We start from the raw sequence: 14,199 nt of genomic DNA, 5'->3' as shown, positions 1-14,199 counted from the left end.
CCATGAATTCCTCCACCTTGCTATCCTTCCACCTCCCAAGCCTGCCCTCGACTTTAGGGCGACCCCCAAACTTCAGGCTCTTCTCCACCCCAACCTCTACACTCCTTCCCCTCCACATTTCCCCCCAAACTTTAGAGTATGTCTTTTGCTTTGAGGTACACAGAGACAGACACAGAGAGTAAACTCCCATCTGTTGATTCACTCCCCCAAATGACTGCAACAGCCCTAGGCTGGGAACCCAATCCCAGTCTCCCTCATCAGTGGCAGGAACCCAACTACTTGAGCCATTACTGCCGCCTCCCAGCATGCACATTAGCAGGAAGGTGGAGTCAGGAGCATCAGGCACTCCGATGTTCGGTGCAGGCATCTTAATGGCAAAGCCAAATGCCTGCCTTCCCCCTTCTCTCTCTCTCTCTCTCTCTCTCTCTCTCTCTCTCTCTCTCTCTCTCGTTCCTCCCTGGTTTCTCTTGTCTATCCTCCACTCCCCCATCTCCGCATGCACACAGGCACAGTGTGGAATGGACAATAACATCAACTTCACTTTCCCCCGGGGATCTCATTTCACTTGCCCCTTGACCTTGTACTTGGTTTGCCTTGCTGGTTCCCAAGCTGCAGTCTGGCTGTGGCTGCTTCTTGCTCCAGGGAGAGCCAACATTTCTGGTTTCTCACCTGAGTCCAGTCCAGGCAACTCGGCAATCCTTTTACATTCTCCCAAGCTGACCCCTTCCTTCCACTATGGCAACTGCTCCAAACTGGATCCCAGCCTCTACCTCCATTGCCTCTTCACTTGCCATGGTCAACTGTTCCTTCATTATACAGGGAAAAGTAGGGGTGGGTGTTTGGCCTGAGAGTTAAAGCGCCCATGTCGTGTACTGGAGTGCCTGGGTTTCAGTCCCAGCTCCAGCTGTTTCCTGCTAACGTACATCCTGGCAAGCAGCAGTGATGGCAAAAGTAATTGAGTCCCTGCTACCCAAGTGGGAGACATGGATTGAGCCCCTGGCTCCTGGCCTTGGCCCCAGTTCAGCACTGGCTACTGTGGGCATTTGGGGAATGAAGCAATGATGGGCACTGTCTCTGTCTCTCTGACTTTCAAATAATTAAAATATAATAAAAAAAAAAACTGGTAAAAGTGAGACCATCAGGCAAGAACATCACCTCTGAAAGACAGGCTGTCCATATAATCTCTGTTCTAACTTCTGCTTCAAAATGAATCACCATTCTTTTCTGGGACTCCCAAACTCAGGGCTTTCTGGGCAGCCCTGCTCCGACCGCTCTGACCTCGCCTGCCGGCCTTCTTCCCCACAGCCCAAGGAGGATCAGGTGTTTGCTCTTCCCTGAGACGTTTACCCTCCCCTTCGCTACCAGACTCCTCAGAGGAACCCAAGGGGGACAGGGCAAATGGTCGAGCAGTAACGGGTTACCAGCTTTGGGTTATAAAGTGCGGACTCTGGCCTCCTGACCACAGCTCGACAGCTAGAGCTGAAGCCCAGGGCCCAAGCCAGCCCACCAACAAGCACAGCCAGATGCCGCTTCCTGGGGGTTCATGTGGGGTACGGGAGGCCAGAGTTGGTCCCCTGACCTGGAGCAGGGCAAGGTGAGAAGTACATATGGCTGTAACTATGAAAAACAGGCAGAATGGAAGGCCGGCGCCGCGGCTCACTAGGCTAATCCTCCGCCTAGCGGCGCCGGCATACCGGGTTCTAGTCCCGGTTGGGGCGCCGGATTCTGTCCCGGTTGCCCCTCTTCCAGGCCAGCTCTCTGCTGTGGCCCGGGAGTGCAGTGGAGGATGGCCCAGGTGCTTGGGCCCTGCACCCCATGGGAGACCAGGAAAAGCACCTGGCTCCTGGCTCCTGCCATCGGATCAGCGCGGTGCGCCGGCCGCAGTGCGCCGGCCGCGGCGGCCATTGGAGGGTAAACCAACGGCAAAGGAAGACCTTTCTCTCTGTCTCTCTCTCACTGTCCACTCTGCCTGTCAAAAAAAAAAAAAAAAAAAAAAAAAAAAACACAGGCAGAATGGGAACCCGGCCGTCACTAAGTATCCTGTCCACCTGTTTCTCCACCCTGCCGTGGCAGGCCCTGCTGGGGCCCAGCCTGTACAGGGATGCCAGCCTCCTCCTCCAGGAAGCCCCTTTCACCTGGGTTTGCCTCCTGTCCTGAGTCAAATCCCATGAGTCTGAACTCCTTTTCCATGCAGCAGCCTCCACAGGTGCGGAGAGAGATCCTGAGGCGTCTCTTTTCTTGATGACACGTCACAGTCCCCGAGTAGCCCTTTGTGTGACACGACCCCGAGAGCCTCATTCTGTGCAGGATGAGCCTCTCTAGAGGCCCTGGAGCTGCTGGGCCGGTGACAGCCGGGCTCCGCGAGTGAGCTTTCTAGGGCAGAGTGGAGTCTAGCTCTGACCCTCCTTGTGGCCAGCAGACCTGCCTGATCCGGTTTTGCTTTTCTCAGCATCCGTGTGGACTCACACTGAGGTGGCCTTTCCCACAAGCAGTGGCAGAGACCTGGGGCAGGGGTCGGACAGAGGGGACTCATCAGCTCCCACAACCAGTCCTCAGAGCTCTGCAGACCTTGGCCCATCTCAGTGTGGGTTGTCACCGGCATGACAAATTAACTCCATACCTGTCCACTGTCTCCAGCTTCCTTTGTTTTCCTCTTGATTCTACTCATTCTAGTAAGGTCTTAGCTCTGAACCCAACAAAACCCAAAAATAGAAACCCTGTCTTGTGCTGCAAGCTGCCCCTGCCGGTGGCACTGCAGCCCCCTGGCGGCGTGTCTGCTCTCCCGTCCAGGAGGGTGGAGACTCTGGGCCCTGTCGCTCTGGCACCTCCCATCCAGGGACTGGAGATAGGGCTGCCGCTGTGCCTGAGTTAAGCAGACTCCAACTAAGGGGTTCCTGGTAACCGGAAGCCACTCCTGAGTCTGGTTGGACTGGAAGGGGAATTTGGAGCCCAAAGGTTGAGCTGCCTCAGGTGTCTGAGTCTACACCTGACCACCAGACATGCAGACACCATCCTTAGATGAGAGGGTGACTCTGTGGTCAGGCGGCAGCAAATCCCAGGACACAAATCCCATAGCAGCATTTGTCTGGGAAAGGCCCTAGCTGTCCAGGACTCTCGTGGTCTTCCTGCAGGTGAGCCAGTCTCTTCCCTCCCTCTCCAGACTTTTTCTCAGGAACTCTGTGTCTCAGCCTTCTCTTTCTTCAACATCTCTATTTTCTCATTATTTTTTTAAAAAAATGAGATAGCTGCCGCCATTACTGCTCACCCATGGGCTGACGAACTGTGCCACTGCCTCCCCTCCTGAGCTCACTAGCGCCACCCCTGTCACCGTCCTGAGTCAGTTATGTTGGTCTCAGGTTCCAAGCCCTCCATTGGGTCACTCTCCCTTTCCCTGCCATCACTTCCTCCTCTTCTCTCCCCTCCCCATCGTCTTCTTTTCCTCATTTTCAAATCATAGCCAAGACCAGTCTGGGGAAGAAGGCAAAGAGCTTCTCCAGAGGCAGCCCCTCCCACCACCACCACCCCCCCAGATGCCCCAAGCCTGCAGCCTTCTGTGCACAGTGGATCTTGGTGTGTGTGTGGGGGGGGCAGGGGCAGAGGGAGGGATTGCACTCAAATCAGTCTGTGGCCTAGAAAACCCCAAGGCTAAACAGGAATTGTGTGGACTAAGCTACAGTTGAAAAGGAAAGCCTGGAGACAGTGCGGGGCTTCCCATTTAAAAGAATGCCATATTGAAGAGCCACCTACTCACTCTTCAAACACCAAAAGCATACCAGCTGTCCCCATTTTCATGGAGAATAGAGGCAGAGGCTATGGGATTATGTGAGTCATGGTCTACACAACCCCATGTCTGCCCAGGAAGCAGGTGCCAGACTGTCACTTGAGCACTCACTGTGGCATCAACTTACGTGCCCGTATCACATCCTTTTGTGCTCTGTTTTTCAAAGAATCAATTATATCTTTGTGGGTTTTTGATTTTTAGTTGTCATACACAAAAAACAATTTAAAACTGCAAACGGTAAAATATGAGTTTTAATGAACTCACTTTACCCACTAAGTCCCAACTCTTCAACTCTGCAAATAGTGCAACGAAATTGACACAGATGCAAAGTGACCGTAAGTGGTATCTTTATTGCTCCATTTACGTTTTCATAGGTGTCCTCTATATGGACGATGGGACATAATGGGTTAAGAATTCACTGGGACCTAGGTCCTTTATGAAAAAATGCCTGGGTGACAGAAGGATGTGAAGATGGCTGGGAATTATCATGTAGGCAGATAGTTCAAAACTTGATAAGGCCTGCCTGACCAAAGTCAGAATAGGTACTCCTAAGAAAGCCAGAACTCACTCTCTCTGCGAATGTAGAAATACATTTATATCTGTAAATTATATTTGTAAGTACAATGGAAGTTAAAACACAAGGCTGAGTGGGAGGGCTCCTTCCCATGTTCGTGTATGTCTAGGCTGAAAGGAAATAAAGCAGTTAAGCAAAAGAGGAAATACAGGAAGAGTTCTTGCCCTGGGTAGGTCTCCACTATTTTGACATGAACATACCCAGCAATGAGAAGATCAAATTTAGCCAGGTTCAGGATTCCCCCAAAAAACAAAGCACACCCCCCAGCTGACAGCACCAAGGCCAAGAGCGACCAGGATGCTTTGTTACAGACTGGAACGGAGGGCTTCCATCTCCGGGGGTTAGCTTTCTCCACTGGAGCACACTGCCGGGGAGTCCACCCAAGAAAAAAGAGGGGTAAATTCCCGAGGAAATAATTCTGCATTGCACTGATGAACTGAGGGATTTATACGTTTTAAGCAGGAAATAATTAATTAGGTCAATCTGGCGGATGAAAGTGATTACAGTCTCTCAAAAATGTTTGAGTCAGAGAGACAGAGTCTCCCATATGCTGGTACACTCCCCGAATGCACCCCCCCACAACACAAGGCGGGGGACCAGGAACTCCATCTGTGTCTCCCTTGTGCGTGGCAGGGACCCAAGCACTCGAGCCATCACCTGCTGCCTCCCAGGGCGCACATGAGTAGGAAGCTGAAATCCCAGGCACTCCGATAAACTGCTGTGCCAAATGCCTGCCCCACGGTTATTGAAAATGATGACTTAAAGGCTATGTAGCAACATGGCATATGCCCATTACATAATGTTAAGTTGGACCAAACAGGGCACAAAATCAGAGAGGTTACCGTGGTGGTTACACCTGAGTGTAAACAGCAGTTCTGTGGCCTTAGGTTAGGTCACTCAACCACGCTGACCCCAACTTCACTGTCTCCAAAGGAATAAGGTTCCTATCTTGTAGAGGGCTGTTGGGAGGCTAAGAGAATGAGTGTGACGACGCCTGCATGTGGCCGTGCAGAGATGTCAGTGGCAGCCACTGACCCTGCCGTGGCCGTATGGTGAATTCTGAAGATGCTGCACGGGGACTGGAAAGCGACGTGCAGAAATGAGAACCGCAGCAACACGCTGGGTGGAGGTCGTCAATGTGTGCTTTAGTCTCCTCTGATGACGTTCAGTCATTTTCCAATAAGAAAAAGTCCCTGGCTCTTCATCCCCACTGTCTTCCCTCCAGGGGCCCAGGGCTTCCTGTGGCCAGCTCCTAACGCTGCCGAGGCATCTGTCAGTGGAGAGAGTGAACCTGGACCCCCAGAAAAGATGGGGGATGAAGAAGACCCCAGAAGGGCCCATCTGGACCAGGTCAGACCCTGCGAGAACTCTGTAGCCACAGCTGCGATAGGGTCATTCATTCACGCACACATTCGCTCACTCATCTGTACATGTTTCCAAACCATTATTTTTACAAGGAACCTATGCTAAGAGCTTTGAAGGAACTACCCTGACCCAGGGCATCAGTGTGAGATAATCTCCAAAATACTATGTAAGTGGGAAAAAAAAAAAGCAAGCTTCAGAACACTGTGTAGAGAATGCTACCATTTGTATTAAAAATAGATATATAAATATACATATTTATAAACTTGTAAATGCATAGAATCGCTCTGGAAGGATACACAAGATAGGGATAACAGTGATTAATTCTGACAAGGGGACTGGAGATGACTTTTGTACTGCTGAGTGTCTTACCAGGTATATGCTGTGAGTTTTCCAAAAACAAACAAACAAAAAGTAAAAGAAACTGCCTGGTGCTGAAGACACGGTGCTGAACAGGGCACAGGTTCCTCAGGCTCGGGGAGGGCCAAGTGTGGAACCTGCTGAGCCACAACTGTGAGGTTTTTTTTTTTTTTTAAAAGAAAAATTAGACTGTTTACAGAAGGGGAAAGTTCTCCCTACAACAATTAGCATATAGTAATTCAGCATATCAGTTTACAAAGATAAAGCAGTCAGAAAATAAATACTAGTCATTTGTGAAGCCTTCGAGCATATTAAACTGTAGTTTCTACAAGGGCAGGATCTTATCTGGTTAACTTCATCAGCAGAGCCTTCACGGCAGCATGACGTGCGGGTAAGTGCTTGTTCCAGCAAGCACTGTCTGATGACGACACATGATAACACAACCATTAAACAACAGCTCGAAAAAGAAACCTGAACACACTGGGCTCTGAGGGAGCCGTGTGCTCCTGCGCAGGTTTAGGCAGCCTTGGCCGGACGGTCTTCCCGTGGCAAGATGAACCCCAATGAGAAAGAAAGGGTGCAAAGATGCTGTCCTACACTTCAGGGGCCTCCCTTGGGGTGATGAGGCGCGGATGGACCCCAGAGAGAATCTGGCCCTTGTGCGGTACCCGGTGTGGGAGGAAGAGTAGCCAGGCCGGTGGCCAGCCTTGCTCACTAAGGCAGCATAGTAGGGGGCGGGCTTGGCGCAGTGAGGTCCCTTGGTTTTCTTCTCTGTAAGACAGAGGGCAACTGTGAACTTTTGAGGACCGAATGAAAGAATCAGTAAGGAAGCGTTCAGCAAGATGCTGGGCACATGAGCAGGGCTTCAAATGCTGTAACCATCGCTAGTACAAAGTAACGGGCAGGGGTGCCAGGCCAACCCAGCAGGCATTGGGCACCGCGCTCCATGCATGCCCTACGGCCCAATAAAGAACCCCCACGTTCCCCATCTCAGGCGGGTTGCAAAGACTAGTTCCATTTTGAAGGGAAGGGCTGGTAAGGTCAGTGGGTTCGCTCAGAGCTGGTCCAGGGCAGACCCCAGGCCGTGAGCCAGGTTTCCCCAGAAGTAGCTCAGTCTCCTTCACCCCGCACCGCTCCGGGAAGGAGAGATGTGGTCAGACCCGCGGTGTTGCCCACCACAGCCCGGCTCCAGCTACCACTGTTCTGAGCAAGAAGGAGTTCAGCTGTCTGTTTCAAACCCTCCTATCAGCGTCACTAGAACCTGTTCCTGTGAAGAGATCCAGGGTACAGGGCTGACCCCCGCAACTGGAATTGGGGAAGGGACCACAGCTAAGTCGGGGCTCGCTCTGGCTTTCCAGGCAGCTGCAAGTCGTCCCAGCATGCCCTCACTACATGGGAAGCAAGGCGGCGGCAGCCTTGCCACTAACATGGTGCAGCCAGCCAGCCAGCATCGCTCTGCAACCAAGGCAAGCACTAACCTTTCTCCACTAGCATTTCCATTAGCATTTCCATTAAAAATCTGGCATTTGATAGAGGGAAAAATGCAATTTTTTTCCAATTGGGAAAAGGTCATGCATATTTACCTGGCTTAATTTTTAATTGACATTCAGTGCTTCCCTTGAAAGAGCACCTCTAAGACCCCAGCCAGCACCCAGTCCTCTCCCCAGCGCTGGATCCTGCTGGGCCCAGCACCATGCACCTGGGTCTGAGGTCAGAGCACAGGACAGCCCCAGCCTGCTCCTCGAGCCTGGACAGGCCCTAACTCTGCCATCAGTGACAAGACACCCGGCTTCCCGAGTCTAACCCCAGTTCTGAGGTCCCCATGGCAGTGGCAATACCAAAGCCTCATGAAAGTTGTGAGAAAATTATAGAATCCTTCCTCTCCCTCCCTCACCAGTAAAGGCTCTTCCAGTCTGAAAATCCATTTGTAAGGAAGATGCAGGTGCCAAGAACACTTCAATAGGCCCTAAAGCTGCTCGCCCGGGGACCTCGCGGGTGGCTTAATTAGCACTGAGACGCTCCCTAAGCCCTTCACCAGGCCTCTGGAGAACCAAGCAGCATGGGGCTCCTGGTCTGTTACCCACAAGCTCAGGAGGTGGAGAGGACCTTCCACGGACAGGAGGAGGCACTGTCCTCCTCCAAGGCGGCACAACTAAGTCTGGGGAGGGCCAGGCTCACTGGGAGAGGAATACAAGAGCCTACCTGCACGGTAAGAAGATGTTTTTATTTGAAATATAGTCTGAGCAACATGAGTGTAGCCAAGAGGACGAGGGGCTGACCTGCCTGGGGTGGCAGCCCCTCTAATGGCACAGGAGCAAGAATACAAATATCCCACGGTCTGCGTGCCCCAAACCCCACTTGGCAGGAAAAGGCCGAACAGCAGCAGAACGAGGTCCACCCACAGCTCCTGCTGGCGGTTCTGCCTCCCAGGGCCTGCCGTGGCCACACCTCCTGCTCTCCCCATTCCAGACAGGTGTACTACCCAAGTTCTCCCCCACCGAGACAGGATGCGCCAAGGTGACAATCCGTTCTCAGGACTACTTGTGGAGAGAAGAATCGGAGAGGACAAGAAGGAAGGACAGGGCGACTAAGGACCCTCGCCAAGCCAGGCTGGGCAGAGCTTTCCCAGAGAGACTGGAGCAGCAGCCCTCGTTCCCCTGCTCAGGGTAGGAGGAAGGAGGGCTGGAGTCTGCAGGCACAGAGCTCCGAGGAGTCCCCCGGCTGAAGGCAGCAAGCAGGGAACCTCCCAAGAGAGCACAGCGGCTGAGGGGTTTCCGAGCCAAGTTGACAGCACTGGGGTGGGGCCACGCAAGCGGCCTGGGGCTGGAAGGACACAGACAAGAGTCGGGATTCCAAGAAGCAGCACAAAGCCATAAATAACCGAAGCAAATTCAGAGCCGAGAGGGTCCCCAGCAACCCCACATTTTGTGGGGCTGGAGACACCCAGCACCTGCAGCTCAGGGCACAGCCGGCCACACTCACACTGGGCCAGAGCCTTTTACTCCCCATGGTCTACACGGCAGGTGGAGGCGCACACACTGCAGGGCCTCCGGTCACACCTGAGGGGAGAGCGCAGGGCTGTCGCGGTCCTGAGAGGCCTGGGGTTGGCTCTGAGCATCTCGGGTAGCGTCCTCTTCTGGGGCCGGGCCCAGGGGTCTCCTTGCCTCTGCACCCACCAACAAAGGCTCGCCAGCACCCTCCGCCAGTCCATTCTCTCTCGTCTCCACAGACATTTCCTCTCCGGAGCCCTCTTCTGGCTCTGCGGCCTCCACCTTCACCTCCACCGCGGCTGCCTCCTCCTCCTCCTCTTCTTCCTCCTGGTCTCTCACCTTGTGGACAATGAAGAGGTGGCGGCTGAGGGAGGTGGCGGAGGTGTAGCACAAGCCGCAGAGGAGACACTGGGCTGTGGAGCTGTCCACCTGGTGCTGAGGTATGTGGCTCTGGAACTCGAGCCCCGAGTCTGTGGCAAAGCTACATTTTGCACACTGGAAAAGGGACTTGTGCCTTTTGGTAGAAGAGACAGTAACGCCATTGCTGGTGCCTGGAGCGTCCCCGGCTCCACTGAGCGGTCTTTTCAGATGGTTCACCTGAAAGGAAAGACAGTGTAGGCAGAGGCCAGGCCACGCCCTGGACACAGCCGGGGTAGCTGAGGGATCAAGGCTGGTGTCACCCAGGCCAGATGCGCCCCAGCCCAGAACACTGGCTTCGGTTTCAGCTGCCTCCGTTCTTTGCTCTCTAATGGGATACATGCATGTGGTGCAATATTCCAAAGGCACGGGAAGGTACAGAGAAGACTAGGCCCCTCCTCCCCATCCCTGACATCCAGAGAGGACATACTAGCCCGTGGCTTCTGAGAGATCCTATATGCACACAAAACCGAATCCACTGTCTTCTGAGAACAGCGTCCCATGCACACTTCTTCAGCTGTCTTCCTGCCCATTTCCCGGAGCTCATCCCCACCAGCACCACGGGCAGCCAGCGGCACACAAACCCACTGTGGGCATGGCAGTGCCCACTGGCGGGCATTTGCTAAGTTCTGTCCTCGTCCCTGCACACCACACTGCGGCAAATGCCCTCGGGCACACTTCTTCGTGCCCCAGGCCAAAGCTGTCTGACATGTAACCCTAGGGGCAAGACTACTGCATCGAAGGGTGTGCACGCTTCAGGCAGAGGGGACGATGCACACTTCACTGTGAACAGAGGTCACCAGAGGTCAGCTGATACCCCCACCCACATGTGAACGGGCTTTCGCTGACAGCGCAACGCTGCACGGCCAGGCAAATCTCAGGGCTTCCCAGACCTGCTGGACTGCTCTGCCAGACCTGCCGGACACGCATGGGGAGCCACAGTGAGGGGAAACAAGGCTGCTCCAGTTCATCAGAATGGGAATGGGCATGGAATGCGGATGAGGACATGGGACTGGCTTGTCCCGTAACTAGCCTGGGGGACAGGGGATGACTAGGCCATGATTCCCCCAGCCACACAATCCTGCCACCCCTGCCTCTCTCACTGCGGGGCAGAAAGAGGATGGTGGTGAGCACGTGCCCACTCGGCAGAGCGTGCACACAGGTGCCGGGGAACTAGCCATGAAGGCCGACGTGTTGCCTCGCGGGTCTCTGTCCCCGCCCTCTACAAGACTGACCCACATGGCGGGACAGCGTGGCTCTTGCTGCCCTGTGGCCACAGCTACGTATGCACTCCCTGGAGCCCCCGCTGACACTCTTCCAGCCCCAGGCCGCCCCCACTCACCTGAGGGGAATGTCCACCCGGGGGTCTGACTTGGGATGTCTGGCTCAAATCAGGGTTTCGGATACCGTGCATAAGGCTGATGTGGCTCTCCAGGAGCGAGGGTCGGGGAAAGCTGGGACTATCCTCTGCGCAGTACCTGCAAAAGCAGTCGCCCAGGTCAGCCAGGCCTGGACCCCAGGCCCCTACAGGGCTCTCCACACGCAGCAGCGGGAGTCTGGCACGGGCAAAAAGTGCGCCCTCGGGCTGGCCAAGGCTTGCTGTTCCACCAAGGTGGCTGCCAACCACCAATCAGAACACACATCTGCTAGAACCTGGCCCACAGCATGATCTCGGCCCAGAAGCCCCAGTACGGGGCGAGTGGTCAGTGTGAAAAGGCCAGGGCACATCCTAGGCGCAGGCAGACGTCACCAGAGAGGTGCACGGCCACATCACTGCTGCCCCTCTTGAGCCTCAGGGCCCTTCCCCATCATGCAGCCCAGGCCCAGAGAGTGAGGCGGAGGCGGCTCAGGAACTGACGGAAGCCGCCCTGTCTGTCCAGTTAGAAACTCATCTCACAGCAGAGGGGCCCTCTGGCGTCCGGGGCCCAGCAGCACCCCGGGACTCACCCACACGTGTAGACCTTCTTCACAGTGTCGTGGCTGTGGCGGATGTGTTTGCGCAGGCTGTTGGGGGTGTGGAAGGACTGCTCACATTGCCGACACGGGTACCGCTTCATCGTCTGCGGGGAGGAGGAAACGGCGCATCAGAACCGGAGAGTCCGGGGTGCGTCTTTCTCAGCCACAGTGTCCACCCCGTCCAGGTCGCCCGGAAGCCTGCTGTGTGTGACCAGGGGACTGCGCTTACCCGACCATGGCTCTTTTTCATGTGGGAAACGTAGCTCTCCCGATCGGGAACCCACTCCTGGCACTCCTGGCAGGTCCAGCCGGTGCTCCTTAGCCGGGGTCTGGCCTCAGCCCTGCGATAGGCGTCCGGCCTGCCCCAGCGGCCCGAGGGCAGGGAGCTGCCCCTGGCAGCCACACTAGCAGCTGGGGACTCGGTGGTGGGGACGCGGGAGCTGGAGCGGCCCGAGGACGTGTCCGCTGAAGACTGGAGGCTCGACAGCTCGTCCACATTCCGGGGAACACCGTGGGTGCTCTGGGGATGGGGAGAGCGATTACTGACTGGGCAGGGGAAAGATGCACAGAGTCAGACCCTCGGCCTGAAGCGGGTGCCCGCCCCAGCCTCCTCGCCAGGCCTCCCACCTTGACGTGCTGCATTAACTCCGGCTTCTGCAGGAACAGAAGTGGGCACTCAGGGCACTTGAAGACGTTCGCCTGTGCCTCCCTGACGTCCTGGTAAAAATGCTGCTGAATGTGCCTCTTCTTGTTGAAGACCGTTTCACAGGAGCACTTATAAATGAGCCTGACGAGACAAGCCCCAGGACACAAGGTGGCCTGGGCTCTGCCGGCAGAGCCACCCAGCCTCCACCCCACTCTGAACCCGGGCCGGTTCTGGGAAAGCTCTACTGCCCCCCGCCTCAGGATGTCCTTAGCAGGCTCCAGCACCTCTACCGCTAGCCCTGGCTCCCTGGTCCAGCCCCGAGCCTACTGCTCCTGGAGTGCACTCACTGGGAGGGCTTGTGGGGCTGGCTGGGGTGCTGGGAGGCGGTGTGGTCCGCAGTGCTGCCGGCAGTCTTGAAGGCCATGGGGCAAAATGCACACTTGTGGAAGATCTGGCAGTGTCGCTCCTGGATGTGGCTTTTGAGCAAGGCCAAGGTCAGGTGGACGACACCACAGTGGATGCACCTATACAACAGACAGGTAGATGTGGGGGGAGGTCGGCGGGGTGTGGTGGTGTGAAGAGCCAGAGGGGGATGGAAGGCAGGACAGAGCCACCCCAGGGATCCTCTCCACTCCCAAGCATTCAGTATCCCCTCTCCTGCATATACATTGAGAGCCTCCTTGCTGCGACACGGCCCGACCTGGCCACCAGAGCCTGCTAGAGAAGGGGACAGACACACACACCCCCGTCCACCCTGGTCCACTGGCTAGAGGATATTTTCCTGCAAGACACAAGCTCAAAGCCCACGTAAGAGAAGTCGGCGGGAGCTGAGAGCGAGGAAAGTGGTTTAACAGCCTCCATTCAAGCCAAGCGGCTGCACAAGTCCAAAAGCCAGTTCAGAGGGAGGCTGCAAGAGCCTGTGCCTTCCCACAGACGGGCACTGAACAAGCAGGGACAGTCCCTAACAAAACATTCAGCCAGGAAGCGCTACGCTCCCTCTAACGAAAATCCCACGGAAACAAGCAGCCCCTCAAGCCCAGGAAGAGACGCTCCAGGGCAGCGCTGTCCACCAGAACTCGGCTGACGAGGGCTGCGCTCTACTGCTGTGCTGTCCGTGGGGCTACCTAAAGGTAACTCAGTCAGACCAACAGAAGAGGTTCAGTTCCTTAGCTGCACTGGCCATACTCCCAGTGCTCCAAACCCACACACACCTGGCACCGCTCTGGCTGTGCAACTCAGCGCCAGGTCTCCTGAGTGAATGAGGGATCATTTTTTCTTTTTATCCCTACCAATCTGTATTTTCTTTGGCTTCATAGATATATATTTTTATCACGTATGAGTAAATGAAGTAAAAAATTGTCTTTGAAGATTTTTTTAAATTGAGGCTATCTGGAACTCTTCTTTCTTTTCTTTTCTTTCTTTTTCTTTTCTTTTTTTTTTTTTTTTGGACAGGCAGAGTTAGACAGTGAGTGAGAGAGAGAGAGACAGAGAAAGGTCTTCCTTCTGTTGGTTCAACCCACAAATGGCTGCTACGGCCGGCACACTGCGCTGATCCGAAGCCAGGAGCCAGGTGCTTCCTCCTGGTCTCCCATGCAGGTGCAGGGCCCAAGCACTTGGGCCATCGTCCACTGCACTCCCTGGCCACAGCAAAGAGCTGGACTGGAAGAGGAGCAACCAAGACAGAACTGGCGCTCCAACCGGGACTAGAACCCGGGGTGCCGGCGAGAATTAGCCTAGTGAGCCGTGGCGCTGGCCTGGAACTCTTCTTTCAACTTCAAAATATCTCAATAAATACTGCCTTTCCTTTTTTCCAATATCAGAGAAACATACAACTGTCTTCCATGCCAACTTAAATCCTTCAAGTCCCTAGTCCCTCCTGTTCAGTGTTTCTTCCTGCCCATAATCCCTTGCAAGACTCCCTACTAGCCCCTTTTTCTTCCTTCTGCTGCAGTATCGCCAGTGCTTGTGACCTTGACATCCCAGTAGGCACTAGAAGGTTGCTGCTTTACTGAAAGGACGTGGCTCCCTTAAGAATTCCTTGAGGCTTGGGCACTGTGGCACAGCGGGATAAGCCACCACTTAGGACACCCACATCCCACATGAGAGTGCAGGT

General features: G+C 54.8%; 1 protein-coding gene across 3 annotated transcripts in view; it reads right to left on the bottom strand.

Moving 5' to 3' along the window:
• Positions 1 to 8,282: 8,282 nt before the first annotated feature.
• The window catches only part of ZNF592 (zinc finger protein 592), a 55,407-nt gene continuing 49,490 nt past the window's right edge, over positions 8,283 to 14,199 (bottom strand). For all 3 annotated transcript variants that reach the window (XM_051834234.2, XM_070054559.1, XM_070054558.1), the window contains 6 exons: positions 12,434 to 12,610; positions 12,068 to 12,227; positions 11,670 to 11,960; positions 11,432 to 11,544; positions 10,827 to 10,962; positions 8,283 to 9,664 (listed from right to left, as the gene is read on the bottom strand). In XM_051834234.2, the coding sequence (XP_051690194.2) occupies positions 9,131 to 9,664; positions 10,827 to 10,962; positions 11,432 to 11,544; positions 11,670 to 11,960; positions 12,068 to 12,227; positions 12,434 to 12,610 (1,411 nt within the window). In that variant the 3' untranslated portion in view covers positions 8,283 to 9,130. The remainder of the gene's footprint in view (positions 9,665 to 10,826; positions 10,963 to 11,431; positions 11,545 to 11,669; positions 11,961 to 12,067; positions 12,228 to 12,433; positions 12,611 to 14,199) is intronic.

This window comes from Oryctolagus cuniculus, chromosome 12, assembly GCF_964237555.1.
Source record: "Oryctolagus cuniculus chromosome 12, mOryCun1.1, whole genome shotgun sequence".
NCBI classification, from domain to species: Eukaryota; Metazoa; Chordata; class Mammalia; order Lagomorpha; family Leporidae; genus Oryctolagus; species Oryctolagus cuniculus.
This window is presented reverse-complemented; position numbering and strand designations above follow the sequence as displayed.